The 19,209-nt window shown below is 41.4% G+C and overlaps 1 protein-coding gene across 3 annotated transcripts in view; it reads left to right on the top strand.

Annotated features, from left to right (window-relative positions):
• The window catches only part of GABA-B-R2 (gamma-aminobutyric acid type B receptor subunit 2), a 159,095-nt gene that overhangs the window by 77,701 nt on the left and 62,185 nt on the right, over positions 1-19,209 (top strand). For all 3 annotated transcript variants that reach the window (XM_089244337.1, XM_089244338.1, XM_089244335.1), the window contains exons 4-7: positions 4,624-4,725; positions 11,464-11,529; positions 12,968-13,159; positions 13,324-13,557. In XM_089244337.1, the coding sequence (XP_089100463.1) occupies positions 4,624-4,725; positions 11,464-11,529; positions 12,968-13,159; positions 13,324-13,557 (594 nt within the window). The remainder of the gene's footprint in view (positions 1-4,623; positions 4,726-11,463; positions 11,530-12,967; positions 13,160-13,323; positions 13,558-19,209) is intronic.

Here is a 19,209-nt window from a genome sequence, read left to right as displayed (position 1 = left end):
CATGAATACAAAGAAATGCATGAATCCACAGATAACCAGATGGTTTGATCTAATTCAGGAATATGACTTCGAGGTGAAACATCGATCAGGATCAAAAATGGCACATATAGACGCACTTAGTAGAGCACCTGTAGCAGAGTCAAAAGATACTCTAGACTCATTTATCGATCAGAAATTAGAGATATGCTTAACTCTCACTGAGGAAGATCAAATCCTAATGATCCAGCATACAGATGACGAACTGAAGAAAAAGATAGAAATATTACAGAAAAACGATACGGACCGGACCAAGGAGGAAAAACAATTAGTTCTTGGGTACGAGCTGAAGAATAACCGACTCTTCAGGAAGGTGGACGATAAAGAAAAATTGAAACTACTGTATGTAATTCCGAAGTGCATGCGGAAAGGTACTGTAATCAAATTTCATGATCTTATGGGGCATTTCGCCACAGACAGAACAGTTGGGAAGATCAAGGAAATGTACTGGTTCCCATACATGAAACGCTATGTAAAACGTCATATAGCTATGTGTCTGGAATGTTTGGTCAATAAGTTACCGGCAGGTAAGCAACAGGGATTGCTGCACGCAATCGAACCCGGAAAAATACCGTTTGCAGTGATACATATGGATCATCTGGGACCTTTTGTCAAAAATTCGAAGGGAAATCAGGAGCTACTAGTGATCATTGACAACCTTACCAGATTCGTACGATTATTTCCAGTTAGAAATACTTCAACTACTTGTGTAATGAAATCGGTCGACATCTTTGTGAATAACTTTGGACTACCGGACCGAATTATAAGCGATCGTGGTTCTTGTTTTACGTCACACCAGTTTGAAAAGTACTGTAAGAATAACGGAATTCACCATACGCTCAATTCAACGAAACACCCTAGAGCAAATGGGATGGTCGAAAGAGCAAATAGGACTATATTGTCGTCGATAACTACAGGTATGGAGAACAGAGACCATAAGGACTGGGACGTGAAAATCAAGTTGGTAGAACGAAATCTGAACAACTTTGTGAACAAGTCATCTGGTAAGACACCATTTGAGATGTTGCATGGATATTCTCCAAGATTCAATGATGGAATGTTGAGACGGTTAGCAGATGAGGAGAATAACTCGTGGATGGATCCAGAGGAAGTAAGAAAAGAAGCTCGAGATATAATCGTGGAGAATCAAAGAAAAATGAAGAGCACCTTCGATAAGCGCAGATGTGCTACAATAGTGTTCGAACCAGGCGAGGTTGTTGTTATGAAGAAAAGTCCGAGAGCCATGGGGCAACCGACGAAGACTCAACCGAAGTATAGAGGACCGATGACTGTCACGGCTGTATTACCAAATGACACGTATCGGGTGACTGAATTGGAATCAACAGTGAAAGGTCATCTGTACACGACAACAGCGCACGTGAGCCAACTAAAAGCTTGGAGGTGTGAGTCCGAGTCCGATGATGAAGACATTTCAGTGCAAGAAGAAGATGAGCCAGTGTTACCAAGACGTAATCCGAAGAGGTCGACACGTAAAGACCAGTACTGTGGGGCAATCGGGACGATTGCAGGTCAGGATGACCGAGTGTAGGAAGCTGTTGAGCAGCCGCTGAAAAGGAAGAAATGTAACGTGACTTTGTGCTCGAGCGAACGAGCGATTTGTAAGAACGTCAAGCTTAAGAAAAAAGTATGAGAAGTAGTATTGGAGAGATTGAATTAAGGGATGGTAGAGGAAAGTAGTCGTATTTAGGCTACGCTTGTTAATGTTCTGAATTCGAATAAAGTCTGGTTCTTTGAAAACGTTAGTAAAATCCCGGAATACTTGAATTGAAGCCGCGGCCTTTTCCTTAGGAGCCAACAAGTGTATACTTTTTCCCGGGTATTCCCAGTAATTTTTGTTTTTTTCATTCTGAGTCCTATTGTTTTAGTGTTAGTGAATATAGTTAGCTAATACTGAACTAGGTTATTTTAATTTACTGTTAACGTTTCTCATTTTCCTATTTTTTAAGTGTTATTATCTTATTTTAGCAATAGTCTTAGTATGCTTCGACCTCGATTAGTGTTGTGTAGGGCTTGGGATCAGAGGTTTCCCTGATTTGGGGGGATAGTAGCTGATAGTTTTAACTGTAAGGGGAGTTTGGATAGGGCAAGGTTGGAACTTGAGGTCGAAGCGTAGCGAGAGAGAGTTAGGGTTTTAGAGGGCCTGGTTATTAGCCACCTGCCGATGAAGGAGCCATCTCCAAGAACAATGACAATTTAGAAGGTGAATGGGTGGTCGTGGATGAGGTGGTGAGTTCTGCTGTTGGTTGGCTTGGAGCTGCCTTTCCTGGGGCGGTCGGTTTGCCGGTCTTAGATGTCGGATTTTCCACCGTGGCCCACATCTCCTGAGACGAACCAGCTTATATCCCTAGGGGGGGGGACAAAGCAGAGGCCACAGTTGGTCTGGAGGTCGTGGATGAGGTAGAAGGTGATAATGATAATGGTGTAAGGGTTTTCGGGGTTTAGAGTGCTGTTGTCTTTCTGGGGGGAAGATTAGCAACGTTCGAGATGTTTTTCATCGCCGAAAGTTGCTCTTGCGGGTAATCTTGGGGATGGGAAAATGAATTAGATAAGAGCAGATATTAGTGAGTCTCTGTCAGAGTCTTATTGTTATCCTTTAGGAAGAGGGGTTCATATGTGGTCGTGATTCCAGTACTGTCAAGGGGTAGTAGGGGATACAGAAGTAGGATCCGTCAATTCAATTCAGGGCTGAAGGACATTTGCTCCCCATTCGGGGTCGCGTTCTTTGAGCTTCCCGCATTTTCCGATAAGTGGGTTTGTTGGGATGGGATTCATCTGAATAGGAGGGGGGTCTGGGAGGTTTACGGTAGGCTTAGGTCAGGTTTTTTACTCCCAGACCACGTAGACAGGAATGCGGGATATTTAATGATTTAATATATTATTATATTTAATCTTTCACACGAAATGTTTTAGGGTTACTTTGTTAGGCGCACACGCGGCATAACAATAGCAGCGAAGGAATGGTGTTTCTATTTCTTCCATTCAAAAACTCCCGACGTAATATTACGTCAGAAACTCTGGACGGTTTAACAGAGGTTCCACTATAATATTGCGAAAAATTAGAATTCGAAACAGACACCATAGTCCATGAATGATTGTCCATAGATTCATTTGTTCTATGCAATGGGACTACAACGACCTGATTGCTGTAGCCCGCGATTTTTGAAAATGACATTGATATTCTTTAGATTTGATATTTGCTGATCGATAGTGAATTCGGATCGTGGATTTTACGTCTTTTCCTAGTCTTTTAAAGTTTCATATTTTGAGAAACAATGAAAATCACAGAAATCTCTCTCTCTTAGTCCTGTATAAACTTTTTTCTCAAATTTTACGAAATGAATTTCTTTCGGAAGAATGAAAAGAATCTTGCTACGTGACATTTTTTTCATTCACCATGCAATCATTTGAATCTATATCCTAACCATCATTTCATGAGAGTGTGAACGGTTGAACTTATTTTGCTGACACTTCTTCATATTTTATTCTAAAAAAACAATAGAACTCTTTTGTTTCTGTAAAAAGAGCTTCGTGAAACACCTTATAAATACACAGGGTATTTCAGGGTTGTTCCTTGGCTGATATATTGAAAATATATATACATTGGATCCCAGTTATAACGCTCCCGCTTGTACGACTTATTTTCGTCATCCCAGCTTTTACTGAAACTCATTGAGATTTCCCGCTTACAACGTTTTTGCTGATGGTTTCTCGAAAACGTTTTAAGCGGGATTCACTGAATGCCAACCGAGGAAGGATAATAAAATTTAACTGAGAAGATAACAAAATTAGCACCATGGTTATATTCCCTGTAAAAATACGGTTCGATGGACGAACTAAATAAAAACTCTGACTCTCCACGAATTTTACCTGTAATTTTGTCAATCGAACAATTTTCAGTGTACGGAAAAACATTTTCTTGTTGAACCCAATCAGTGAAAAAGCGATAAAGTTATCTGATTGGCTGTCTTTATTTCTCCCGTTAAAGTCCCTGGAAATGCTACAAAGTATGGCGTATTCGGCCTATTTTATCGTCATCAAAAGTTATTTCCTCCAATTATTATTTTTTGTATATTCGGAATGCTGTGCTGTTCAGATCCGGCATGTTGTAATACCTGTGAAAACGATTCCGTATTTTTGTATTTCTTTTCTGATAAAAACCGATGTAAAAGGACCTAGCTGGACCTCGAATGAGGACCAACATGGCTGATACTTCACCAACCACCAGCCATATCGCTGTATTGTAATTCACTGCCATTAATGAGTTGGGTTGGAAATTAAGGTGTTATCTCAAGTTCGTTAAGGAAAATATCTTACTTATACTCTTCGTTACAGTCCTCGAACCCGGGACTGTAACATTCACGGTGGTGGACGAGCATCTCACCACCACGCCAATCGGGCGAGAAATAGATGGTAGGTACGCTGCCCTCTCTTAGGTCAACTGTGCCACCAATCTCCGAAAGAGGGCCTCATCTAGAGCTATAGGAATTGTTTTCTTTAAATTTCGTGATTTTGTTTTTTGAAATTCAATGATCATAACTCACGATTGCCTATTATTGCCTATTTCAGCCTCATAGCAAATTACTCACAGATCTCGACAGCGCTAGCATAGACATCGCAGAAACTCAAGGATTGGTCAAAGAACTTCGAAGCGAACTTTTGAAGCTGAAGGTGAATGATTCGTTGATGAGGTTTATTCTAATTTATATTTTCATCACCTATACATACACTCTGCCGGTTAAGAATTGTTTTTCTTTGTAATCATATGTTTTAATAATGACGAACGTACTCTGCCCTGCTTTTCTTCCAACTGAATACTGTGGGACTGTGGCTACCCAAAAATCATCGTCATGGAATATTCGACCTTGTTTTCCCTTTTATGCTGATGTAATAGCTTCCAAGTTTTTTATGGATGGCGATGTCCGGTAATAATATAGAGCTCGTATATCGTAAGCGATTGATTACTTACAAGTGCTATTACCGGATGAGTGCTCTACCGGTAGAGCACTCGTCCGGCAAGCGAGAGACCGGGGTTCGAGTCCCCGTGGGGGCAGTGATGAATTTTCTTCCTTGTAATCTTCATCTCCACAAATAACCAGTCTTTCGATGAATCTTGTATTGACAAGTGGAGAGGATGTTTCTATATGATTAATTACTTGATTACAGAGGAAATCCTACGAATGCAATGATCGGGGTATTCAACTGACATACATCAAACTCTCATGGAAGGGTGCCGATTACTGACTTCCGACCTCAATACGCACTTGGCATTAATCGTCGTGAAACAATCACAAGCGTTCCGGGAAAAACACAGCTTTATAACTGTCAAAGGTTCCGCAAGAGCTTTGGAAGCTCAACCAGGGCTACTTCATTGTGTGCGTGCGCGCGCGTGCGTGCGTGAGTGAGTGAGGGAATATTTTTTCATAATACCGATCTAAAAAGAATTGATATCATATTTTAAACTAACTTTTCTGAGATATAATCATCTTACTAGAAAATAAAAAGGGGTGCCTCTCGTATTTGCAATGTTGTGTGTTACGTCACGAGGCTCACTTTCGGTGTTTGAAAAGTGCAAGAAATTCATTTGAAACAAGAAAAATGCCCGGAACACCTGTATAAATCCTAAATATATTTTTGTAAACTCTCATCCAATCTCTTTCAAAGTGAGTATATCACTAATGAGCACGTGGTTTTGCATTTATAAGAAATTGTTTTGCCCAAATTTTATAGGAATTAATCTGCTCCTATGCTGAGATGGCATTTCTTACCAGTGTTCATCAACCTCCGTGGAGAACGCTCTTCAGTCTTTTTTAGTTCTGTCCACAACTCAATTTTTTTTCCTCCTCTGTCAGAGTTTAGAGAAGTACATATATATCTCAAACTTGTCTCTCTTCACTTTCTTCACCCATGGTTTTCCTCTGAACCATATTTTCCCTCTTGTGCTTGCTCCCTCCCCCAATAGCTCCAACATCCTCGACTAAGATCCTTTCTACTTATTAAATTGAGTTCCGAGTAGTATTTAAAACGTTTATAAATATAGTGGATTTTCGTTCCCCTGGGCTAGAGGCGGCTTGAGTGAGGATAACTTTTCAAAAGCAAGGTTCACAATGACATCAAGCTTTCGAGTCATATCTTGACAACGAAGATGTTGAGGACACGGGCAGTGCACGGGACCATAATATCAGAAACAAGAACATAGTATGTCACAGAAGGCAAGTGTGTATTCTAACGCTCCCCAACCAGTAATCTTTCCAGAATGATGAATAAATGAAAAAGAAAAAATTCGACTTCTCAATTGTGTGATTTTTAGAGCTCCAGAGATTCTTTTGAAATAAATGTCTTAGTAAGTGTCGCCTCGTTGTGCTTGCTCTACTCTTTACCGGATACGTTTAAGTAATGACGGATCATCGATAAGAGCTGTGACGTGCATTAAGAACGATAAAATAATCTTGGGACAAAAAAGCGGGTCAGTTTCTTTGATCGCGGTCATTTTGCTCTGTAAATACTAGTGTGTGACTTTATATTTAAAAAAAATCGGGTTTATAATTAGGGTCTTCTGGGCTGAAGCCTTATTATCCTCCCGCCAGGATCGTCAAGGAGGCGGGTAAACTCGAGCTGTCCCCTCCCTGGGCTACATACTACATACCAACCAGCTTCCCTCTTGCGAGAATTCTGCGGGTCATTGGATTCTCAAAGTAAGTACATTATCTCCCACCACACTTCACTCTTTTATATGCGTATCCGTGTTTTTTTTCTATGTCCTTTCCCAGCATCAATGATGGGGGCTGACTGATCTAATATATATGTGTAAACATGTTACGATCCATGGTCGATGTTTAGCGTCTTCGTAAAGCGGCCAGCAAATAATCAGTTACTAAACGAAGTGGCAGGGCGATGTGTAAAGTGGCTGGCCTCTTCCTGAAGACGCTAAATTTCGAACTCCAGCGTATCATAGATCTATGACTCATCGTCTCGTTCCACCTGCCCTCCCCTCCCCCCCGAGCCATTCAATTCTATCTCCGTTGACGCTTCAGGTGTTTGTAAATTTAGTAACTTTAATTATAAGCTTTAATCAGTTAGCTTACGTCAACCCTTGAATAGACCGTTTCTTTAGTGGAGGTATACTTAAACCCCACTCTCACACACACAAGCTGCTGTGCGGTCGGGTGGTCCTCGTGTGGACCCGGGTTTGAACCCCGCTGTGGCGGTGTAGTGGTGGTCGGCTTTTCTGTGGTTTCCAATTTTCAGGCATGAAGGCGAGCAGATTCTCCGTTAAAAAGTCTCACCACAGAGAGCAGCAACATACCTACAACGATATTCAATTCGCACTTCACTAACAAACGATTACACTTTACTCACAATCTGGAAAACAAGATGGAAACACTAAAAGTTTAAGGACAAAAGTGAAAGGACACTTTACAGATACACACACTCAGTACACAAGCATACTCTCAGCACAACTCATTTCACAGGTGCGAAATGAGTTGTGCTGAGTGCGAAATGAGTATAGCTCATGGCGATAGACCACAGTTGTGCTCAGTTTGAAAGAAAGAATCCACAGTCTTGGGATTCCAAAACTGGAAATTTTCCGTAATTACTAGAGACTGAAACGTTCCATATAAATATTAAGTAGAATCTGTTCCAAATAATCTTCACGTCATAATTTATTTACGTTGATATTTACAATCTCACTGTGAATCTGAAATCTTTTTTCCCCCCAAGAAGAATCTTTGATTTTTGTATCGAATTTCGCCGTTTCTCTTCGGACGTTTTAGTCATTTGTCTTTTCCTGTCTTTTCATATTTTAGCGACTGGGCGCTTGTTCAAATTCTGGACATGTCATTGTAGAAACGCTCCAGCAAATCGCGTTTTGAGTCGTAAAGCGGGATCGTGGAAGAGCGTCCGTACGTCGTGACAGATGAACTTCGACGACTCTCTGACAGCCATGAGGGAGACACCCTGGATTTTGCGGATGACCAAGAGATATCCGATTTGCCAGACCAACCGCTACGCCCGGTGGTGAAAGACGACAACGATCTATTCGACATTGACATCGTGGACCTTGGCTTTGAATAACCGTAGCTTGTCGAAGAAGATTTTTCGGTACCACAATCGCCATACTTGTTCTTCCCACCGAGAATCGACAGCAGGGGCTTGTGCAGATCGGCGCATACCAGAAAAATCGCTGGTTTCGGAGTGAATTTCCGTGGTCTTGGGGCGAAGGTTCTCATGTTTCCCTTGCCATCTTTATGCTGTTCTTTCAACGGCTCCGATTTGAATCTCATCGTCGTACGTCCGATGCGTCGACTGTCGTCTTTGAGGCTCACCGTCGGACAGGTGTAGAAGGACTGCGGGAAGAGCTTCCGGATACGGGTCGGGTATTTGCCCAAATGCGCTGGTTTCGAAGGATCCGCTCTCGAGGTGACTTCCCAGGTCGGTGGTCCGTGCGTGGTCAACACGTCACTTACGGTGTACGGAAATCTATTTACTCCGATCGGCATTCTTCTCAGCAGACTTATCTTCCTGTCGTATGACCAATAGAAGAAAAAAAAATTTAGATTTCGTGAGGATGGTTGCGTGTTAAGAGAATTTAGCTGTAATCTGCGCTCTGCTGCTTCTGTTGAAGGCAACCGTGTATAATGTGTGAGGTATTTTCTTTTTCTAAAGGTTCGGATGACCCACTGAAATGATTGTTATGAAAACTTTGATTCTTTGAATCATTGTTGTCACGATCATCACATAAATTTCCTCTATTGAGGCAACAGCTCTGAAAAAAAAAATCTAATAAAAATCGTTAATAAAAATACAAATGGTTAGGAAACTAGCTTCTCGCTGTGCAGGTCTGGGTTCGAATCCCGGTTCGGGCATGGATGTTTACTAACACTAACAAATTCCCTGGACGGATCATGCTTATCCCTTGGGAATACGTGAGGATCACGTTATTATTAAAAAAAATACAAGCCCAAAACAGGCAAAACAGATACAGGCTCTTCGAACAAGGGGGGGGGGGGACGAATTGCCACCTCAACCCTCCCTATGCCACTAATACTATTATACTATCCATTATATTTTCATAAATGTGTTGCTGTAAGAGTTCACTCACACTACTTGGTAGAAGCTTGACTGGAGGAGGGGACGATCGCTTCCATTCCTCCTCCCTGTGTCCGCCTACGTTCCAATCTCACCGTTGTTCAATAATAAACCGTTAGTCTTAAAGAAAACTTCCAATCGCGAGAAATTTTTCGAATGTATTCAGGAAGTGCTTTAGTGGAAAAAATTATTTTCTTTCAAACTGTCCACGGGTGGCTCCAAGTCCAGCCCTGGTGGTAGAGCCCTGTGTGCGTGCGTGGTGTGTGCGCGTGTGTGTGTACTGGGGGGGGGGCTATGGTTCCCCTGCCGCCTTTGGCGGCCAACCCCCGCCCCCTTTTCTCTTCACAACATATCTTGCTTATTTCGTCCCACTTCATCAGCGTGCTATGGAAAAGAATATGTGAAAGCACCAGCTTACTGAAGAAGCGAATTTTACAATAATAAAGCAACAAAAAAAAAAGTGATTCATCAAGTACCCCCAGAAAACTTCCCCATGGGGGTCCCCAGACTCCAATTCGCTGAATTCTAGTGGGGCTCCCAGATTGGCTTTATTTCGGGCTACCGATTTTGCAAATTTTACAATGCTAAAAAATAAAAAGCAATGAGATAGATCCAGAAGATACATCCGAATTGGAATATGTCAACATTTCCATGGGGTCCCGAACTTTCCCCCGACCTGGAGAAATCCAGGGCCCTACATCCAGTAGCGGGGACCCAATACGCAGATTTTTAGTGGGGGACCCGGACTGGATTTATCTCGGGCTTCCGCTGTTGCGAATTCTACAATGTTAAACAACAGAAAAGAATGCGATTCATCCAAGGCCCCCAAAATGAAACCTGTAAACATGAAGCCCCCGACTTGGAAGCTTGTCGGTCATCCTCCGCTGCGAGTGCCATGAAAAATGTTCATTTGTATTCATTTTACTAACGAATAAAATCCAGCCCCCCCCCTCCCCCAATTACCCTCACAAGGGCTGACAGAGGCCGGAACGATTCTTATCACTTTTTGATTTTTCACACTATAAATTAACCACAGGGGCCCGTGAAAAAGCTGGTTTGGGGGCTCGCCATCTATTCCTGCCTAGGAGCCCTGCTGTAGGATATGGGAGCCTCTCAGTACATGCACATAACTTGGTCCCGATGGGTCAAATGGGTTCCGATATATGCAAGAGTTAAATGAAAACTTGACCCAAAATCGTAACCGATTTCCGTAACAAAAAAACGTCACCGACTTTCGTTACACAAAAACATCACCGACTTTCGTTACACAAAAACGTCACCGACTTTCGTTACATAAAATCGCCACTAATTTCGGTTGCATAGAAACAGGCCCTTTTCGATTGTGATTTTATATTATAGAGTATATATAGGCCTATATGAAGATATACATCTATTAAATATAATATCTACTACTTAAATCATATGTTCTGATGGCCTCTATATTTCTGCTTGGATATATAGTACACAGGTTGCATACCTAACTCCTCGAGCCGCAAATTACTGGCGAACCGTTGATCCTAGAAGCACACTTTAAATTAGAAAAAGAATCCAAACAACGTGTGGAACACACATATGTCATTCATGTTGCAAAGGAATGTATAGTTATTGATATTGGAAAAATTAACTTTTTATACAGACACCCTGTTCCCCAAAAACCCAGTTAGAAGGCCGTTGTCTTCTCTCTTCTGATGCCAACAAAAACAAATCCCAATTTTTATGTGCAATATTCGCTGAGCTATTTGAGTTCAGAAAAATGAAGGAAAATCGGGGAAAAAAGATCATAAAATAACGGAAAATCCCCCCCCCCCATTTATGCTGTTTGTGTTTCCTATTTTCCTCCATTTTTTTTGTTAGAAACGTGGATTTCTTTTTGTCGACATCAGGAGAGAGCGGACAACAACTTTGTAGTTAGGCTTTTGGAAACAGGTTTTCCGCATTAAAAGTTAATTTTTTTCCAGTTTCAATAACTATACATTGTATGCCTATAGGATCAACGGTTCGCCAATAATTTGCAGTTCCGGGAGTTAGCTATGCACTCTATACATGTATGTGTGAGTTAAATCGGTTAGTATGCATTATAATCGACCTTTTTGGTATGTTATTATGAATAAAAACTGGATCTATCGCATTTACTGTAACATATACATGTAACGATGTAAGTCCGGCGTCTGGACACTCAGCGAAGTGGTCTACTAATGTTACTTCGCACTTTGCCCAGACCTAAGACGCGGGACACTTCACGGGGAGTTTAGACTTCAGACGTTGACCGTAACATATAAATATATTATGTACATATCAATGTGTTTCATCTCGTTCCAGAGCAAAGACGTCAGAATAATACTCGGAAATTTTGACGAAACGTGGGCGAGAAGAATATTTTGCGAGGTGAGTTAAGTTCTTGGTCACCTTTGTACTTCTAGCCCTTCATTACCAATTTCATCGGTGCATACCAGTGGTTCCTGATCATTTTAAAATCATTTTGTACCTCTAAGAATATTTTTTGGATGCCCGAGAGCAAAAAGGATGGAATATTTTAAAAATAAAGAATATTGGAAATAATCTTTAATGAAATATTACGGATGGAATTGTGAAAGTGGCGTTGTTCACGTACGTGCAGAATGATAAGGATGATCAGAACACCACTTGGTGGAAAATTAACGCTAGGTTTACCAACATTTCTTATATACCTATCTCTTATGCGTATTTCGGCACTGTCTACGTTTTCTGCCTCTTACCGAAGCTTTTCTTTGATTTTATCCTTTAAAAACTGTGCTATGTTTGCCAAAACTTATGCAGTTGATAATTTTTGGTTTTTATAATTTGCTACTGATGCATTATGTTTTCCTTCATCTCCCTATACTTAGATGAAAACTCGTGCCTCTAAAGTGAACTACACAAGTCCCTTCAGATAACAATAAAGTTAAAAATGGTAACATGAATCAGACAGATCAGATTAGGAATCTTAATCCCTGGGAATTGTCACGAATACTAAAAATTAGGGGGGGGGGGAGATCTATATCAATGTTGTTCCGTGCGGCTTCTAGGGACTACGCCAACGCGCATTAGCACAATGGATGGAAATTGAACTACGATAAGAAAATATGCACCGCGAATTCTGTATTTATTGATATAGTTATCAACAGAAAAGTTGGAAGAACTCTTCAATCAACGTGTTGAGCTCAAATTCTGAGAACTTCCAGAAAAAATAATACACCTGAAAGTGAAAGTGGGAAAAATGTATCGTTATATCCGAAGTAGTTAAGTTTCGCTGACGGTAAAGGAGAGGTTCATAGGCATATTTTCTATGGGATTCGGTTAGGATTGCTGCTCCCCTCCCAATCTCCCTCTCCTTGTCTTTCAGAATTTTCTCCTGCACGACCGTGCCCTCCGGGGAAATGAACTAATATAGCGTAAGCGCGCCTATTCGTGCTCGGCGTGTTCTGTTCTGTTCTGTATATGCACTACACTTCCGAGCATTGTACTTACATATTCATTCAAATATTTTCCGTATACTTTTATTTCGCATATAGTTTATATTGCATTAAAATTTTTGTATGTGTCTGATGTGTATTTTCAAGCTTCGTCTTTCAACCATTTTCATTTATTCGTGATAGTTGCATCTATTGATTGAAACATCCTACTGAAAAATTTCACGTTCGTGCACTCTGATATGTGCTGGAAGTCATCTTTTCTTAACTAATCATCAAATGGCAACTCATTATTCCGAATACACTTTGTTCGAGTATAAAAGTACAACGGAGCATCGTGATCTGATTTAATCTTTTCACAAAATTCCAGTGTTAATTTATTGGTTTTTTTGCAGGCATATAAACTAGGGATGTACGGCAGGAAGTACCAGTGGATAATCGTCGGAATGTTTCATTCGCTATGGTGGCAGGTGAAGGACGAAAGCATTTCGTGTTCCTTGAATGAGCTGACGCAAGCCATGGAAGGTTTCATAGCCACAGATCTCTTGCCTCTCAGCACGAGTGACAACGTCACAATATCTGGTCTGGTGAGTCGATGATTTGCCACCCCCTTCCCTTCCTCCGCAGTTCGAAAGAACTACAAGATGCGATTGAATCGGAAATGTGAAAAGTTCGCATGAAGTTCTCAAGACAATTTTCTTGTTGATAATGAAGGAAAGAAAATGAAATTTGTATTTTCTTCTACATGCAGACGGCATCAGAATATGAAAGTCAATATGACCAGACACGCGAGAGAGAGTACAGTCGCTTCCACGGATACGCTTACGACGGAATATGGGCTATCGCTCTGGCCATTAACAAAGTTGCGTCGAAGCTGAAAGCTATGGGAATACCTTGGACGTTGGGCCAGTTTCAGTACAGAGACCCATTCTGGGGAAATCTGTTCAGGAATGCGTTCAACGAAACTTCGTTCGTCGGCGTAACGGTGAGTATATAAACACACCTCTAGAATTTCCATAACACACGCATACAATACATTTTGAATTCCTTGTGACGATGATGCATTGGTCATGGATAAACACTAAATAAGGCTACTACTACTACTAAACCGCATGTACACCTCGTCCATATTCCTCTAATGAATGGGTGCATGTCCAGATGTGTATTTTCGGACCACGGAAAGTTGGCTTATGACCTTCATCACGAAAAGAAAGGGTTCATTCCTCAACAAGGAGAAACGGTGGGGATTTCCGACAGCAACCCTTGAAGATGTTCTTTTCTTCCCCCTCCCCGTTTCTCCCTTCTGAAGAGAACCCTTTCTTTTCCTGATGAATGTCATAAAAAGTCATAAGCCATCTTTTCATGGTCATACAATATGTATTGTGGACCTAACGTCAAGTTTGTTTCTTTGAAATGCTTTTTGTGTGTGTGTTGCTTGTCATGTGCTCCCATCTGCCTTACGAATTCAGAAACAGACAACTCGGCAGGTTATTATTATTACTATTTGTTTGTTGTGCCATACATGAATTTTTAAAACAAGGCTAAGGGTACGAACATAGCGCACGCTGGTTTCCGATTCTGCGAGTCGGTGCTGTTACGGATTCGTTAAAAAACTTGAAATTCAGGTTTTTAATCCAATCAGCAACAGCGCCGATTTGCAGAATCGGAAACAATCATGTACTCTATTCGTATCCTAATGATCGACTATTTCGCAGGTTCTTATAATGACTGAATATACAGGGTTTCCCATGAATAGAGGTACAAACGTTAAAAGGGGAACATCATAAGAATTGAGAATTGCATAGGAAGCCATGACCGGAAACGTCATCGTATGTCGCTAGGCGGCGCTGTTCACGACAGCGTTGGAGGGGGAAATGTGCCGTATGTCCTTATTTTTTTCTTCCAACTCCCTTTCGTGTACCTCTGTATACTCCTCCTACGGCAGTGTTTCTCAAAGTATGCGTTGCCAACCTTTGTCAGAGGCGTCGCGGGAATTAGAGATATTGATTTCCTCTGCTTATTTATGCTTTGAAGTGGTTTTTTTACAAGTGAAAATATCTACCAAACTGTGCCGCAGATGAACCACGGATTGGGTAAAGAAGCCGCGGAAAAATCACATGGGGAAATGTATTTCCCCCTCCAGCGCTGTGATGAACGGGATCCGGAAATTTCGCCTCCGGCATTTCGTCCCCGACTTTTCGCCCCTGGAACTTTGCGTCCCCGTCACATTTCAACCCCGGAAATTTTGCCCCCGACATTTTGCCCCGGTACATTTGACCCCTGGGACATTTCGCCCCCGAAATGTTTCTCACCGGATGTTTCACCTGCCCTGAAAGCATGAGTGACCATGTGAGTGACAAAGTGAGTGTGAAATCGGCTTTAGCAGTGAGTTAGTGACCGTACAAATGTCTAAGTGAGTGACAGAATGACTGACCACGTGAGCGACAGTATCTATGAGCGTGGAATTGACGGTGTGAGTGAGTGTGACCGTATGTGTGTCCAAGTGAGTGATTGACCGTAGCAATAACCGAGTAATTTACCGTACGAGTGACCGAGTGATTGATCATATGAATGATTGCATGAGTGACCAGGTGAGTGGTGGTATGAGTACCCAAGCGAGTCACTGATTGATTGAGCGTATGAGTGACCAAGTGATTGATCGTAAGAGTGACCAAATGACTGACCGCATGAGTGACCGAGTGATTTAATGTATGAGTGACCAAGTCAATGACCGAGTGATTGCTTGTATGAGTTCCAAAGTGAGTGACTGAGTGATTGACCGGATCAGTGATCAAGTGATTAATCGCATGAGTGACCAAGTGAGTAACCGAGTGAATGACCGTGTAAGTGTCCAAGTGAGTGACCAAGTGATTGACCATATGAATAATTGTATGATTGGCCAAGTGAGTGACTGTAGGAGTGACCAAATGAGTGACCGAGTGATTGACCATGTGAATGATTGTACGAGTGATCAGGTGAGTAACGATATGAGTGTCCAAGAGAGTTACTGAGTGATTGACCGAGTGAGTGCTTATTTGAGTTTCCAAGTGAGTGACTGTTGTCGGAATAATATCATTTTCCCCCTTTTACTGTGTGTATGTATTCATGTTCTTTCCCCATATACGCAACGTTTCCCTCTTTTGGGGACTTTCTTTTTTCCCTCCACTTGACCGCTGCTGTAGTATAGTTATTCTCTTTGCTTGTATTAAATGTCGTTCGTCTGACTAGACGTGTGTTTCGTTTCTCTCTCGTCGTCGTCTCTTTCCCTTCCACACTCTGCCCGCCCACAACTGTATGGTTCACTGTATGAGTGATATAGTGAGTGACTATATGAGTAACCGTAATAATGACGAAGTGAGTGACAGCAAGAATGACCAAGTGACCATATGAGTGAATAAAGTGTGTGACTGTATGAGTGACCAGTCAAGTAACCGTATGATTGACCAAGTGAGTGATCGAATGATTGACCAAGTGAGTGATCGAATGATTGACCGGGTGAGTGTCTGCAAGGATGATCCCCCCCTGTTATGCTGTTATGAGTGGTTATGTAGTACTGTAATGAGCCCTAAAATTTGGAATTTGCTGTGAAGCATAAAATAATTGTTTCCAAATTCACGTTGCAGCGAAATTTTTCATCATGAGCTGGAGTACATATAACAGTCCTGAAAACAAACATTAAAACCCCCCAAACTACCCCCTCTCCGACACGCTCAATACGTACGCCAATGCATTTGTGACAGCAATATACATTATATTATGCTTTGTGCAAATTTCTGCCGCATGTCTCACCTAACATTTACAGAAGGAGCGAAATGTCAGGTTTGAAATGAGATGTCCGGTGCAACTCGCGTAGTCGTCCACTTGGTCATTCATACGGTCACTCACTTGATCATTCATACGGTCACTCATTTGATGATTTATACGATCACTTACTTTGTTACTCCAGCGGTCACATTTCTACTGTCACTCATGCGGTCGGGGCAAGTGAAATGCCAATCGGTAAATGTCTGCGGATATAAAATAACTTACTTGATCATTCATGCGGTCACTTATACGATCATTCATATGTTCACTATACGGTCACTCATACCATTGCTCATGAGGTCAGGGCAGGTGAAATGTCAGGAAGTATATGTTCAACTCACTTGATCACTCACAGGGTCACTTACTTGTTCAGGGCAGGCGAAGTGTCACAAGTAGATGTCCAACTCCCTTTATCACTCATACGGTCACTTATATGGTCATTCTTACCATCAATCTTCTGTTCACACAAACGGTCATTCATACCATCGCTCATACGGTCAGGGCAGATGAAATATGAAGAGAGTAAATTTCCAGTTCACTTGATCACCCATAGGGTCACTCACACGGTCAGGGCAGGTGAAATATGAAAAGAGTAAATTTCCAGTTCACTTGATCACCCATAGGGTCACTCACACGGTCAGGGCAGGCAAAATACTATCGGGGGCTAAATGTCCAACTTACATGATCATTTATACAGTCACTCACACCATCATTCGCATGTTTATTCGTACGGTCATTCATACGGTCAGGGAAGGTTAATTGTCACGGATAAATGTCCAGCTCACTTGGTTACTCCTACGGTCACTCACTTGGTTACTTGTACCATCATTCATATGTTCTCTCATACGGTCAGGACAGGCGAAATGTCAGGGGGTAAATGCCCAATTAACTTGATCACTTACAGGGTGACTCAATTGGTCACTCACCGGGTCGCTCATATGTTCAGGGCAGGCGAAATGTCCGGGGGCCAAATGTAACGGGGACGAAACGTGCTAGGGGCGAGATGTCGGGGACGAAATGTCGGAAGCGAAATAACGGGGGCGAAGATTCCGTGAACTGTGATGAACAGCGCCACCTAGCGACGTCGGATGCACAGTTCATGGGTTCCTCTGCGATTCTCAATCCTTTTGATGTTCTCTACCTACTCTTTAGTGTTGTATCTGTATTTATGGGACACCTTGTATATACACCAGAGAGAGAAGTGGGGGAGAGATGGCTGTGATTATGATACTGTAATCAACAGCGAAAATTTAATTTTTATATAGAACAGATTTTGAGAATCGAAAATTTGAATTTTTGCTGTAAATTGGGGATTACGATTATTTTCATGAGCATTATCTTTATTAGGATATTTGCATTACAGAAGTAACTGATGGGCGTACACGACGCCCACGATATCTTCTTTTCCATGTTGTTTTTATCACCTTCGTCATAGATGATTACGCGCCTTTTTGACATAATAAAATTTCCAGATGAACCCATCCTTCGGGAATGTTTCGATATATCCATGAAGCGGGAATCTGTTCGGTCCTTCGATTTTCAACGTTTGACGATGACGATGCTCGGAATCTTGTTCTGCCCATTGGTTCCATTCTGGCATAGTTTATGCCAGTGGTGCGTCGCCAAGCTATATCAGGGACGAAGTGTCGAGTTGTTAATACAGTATTGACGTGTTCCTGTCCGATGAATTTAAAACTATTATTTGTCGAAGTATATCCTGAGGAGCCGCGAAAGAGCGTTGACTGAGGCGGTGTCACGAAACGACAAACCTTTTCAACCAAATAATTCTTCACCTCTAATAAACCTTGGTTTCAAGTTTACGGACTTACATCCTCCGAGAGGCTTCTTTTTAGAATTTCAAGTCTGTTTTTGACAAATATTCATTGCATTGCGCGCTCACATATTTGCATGTATCGTTGAGATTTTAATCGCATGCGTTTTCCTAACTAATAAACTACGTGTCTGCCTGTATGTAAACCAATCTATCAATATGGGACTGGTGAGGCATTTTAATGAGCAACACTATATATTCCAAAGAACAATAATTACATGCAATCATTTATTTCGGCCTGAATTCGAGGTAGGTTCGCGCATTATAATGATTTTGGTTAGAAATGTTTTGCATAGGCCTGTTTCGCTAGTTTTCTCATACGTACAGTGAGAAACTTCCGCGGGGAAAATGATCGGAACAGCTTTAGAGAATTACGTTCTATAGCATTTCGGTTAATTGCGCACGATGACGATACGGATTTTCATCAGCCACAAAAACATATTTTTACGCCCCGCTTTGGAAGTTTAAAACGTAAAAGAACAATAAAATAATGGTTTTTGGTTGTTGACGTAGAAATGTCGCAATGTGGGTACACACATTTTAAAGAGTATCCAACATTGACTTCATCCAAAAATTCGGAGAAAAAAATTCCAAGTAAGGTAAGCGTTGCACTGTAAAAGCTTTTTGACAAACTTTTTTAAAACTCTTATTTAAATTTATTTCATAAAATGAAACTGTTAAACATTAAAAATGTTGGTTAACGTTGATAAAAGAAACTCGCAACGCACATCTTTTATGAAAGTTGACATTATACTATCATATATCTTTGTCAAACTCATTCTATACAAGATCTTTGTCAAAAAACTTTTAATGTGCAATGTCTGTCTAATTCGGTAACAATTAAAATAGGTAGGTTATTATTTGAGTTGAACCGTTTGTCTGTTATCGCGTCCGGTAACGAACGAGCTTTTTTATTACTACTCCCGGTTTCATTCAAACCGAATTAGATGAATTTCAGAATGCCAGATGCGGAAACGAGAAGGAGCAATGCCCCCTCATTGT

Source organism: Pholcus phalangioides, unplaced genomic scaffold (genome assembly GCF_987345545.1).
Source record: "Pholcus phalangioides strain wild (caught in Gottingen) unplaced genomic scaffold, Ppha-v1.0 ptg000015l_1, whole genome shotgun sequence".
NCBI classification, from domain to species: domain Eukaryota; kingdom Metazoa; phylum Arthropoda; class Arachnida; order Araneae; family Pholcidae; genus Pholcus; species Pholcus phalangioides.
This window is presented reverse-complemented; position numbering and strand designations above follow the sequence as displayed.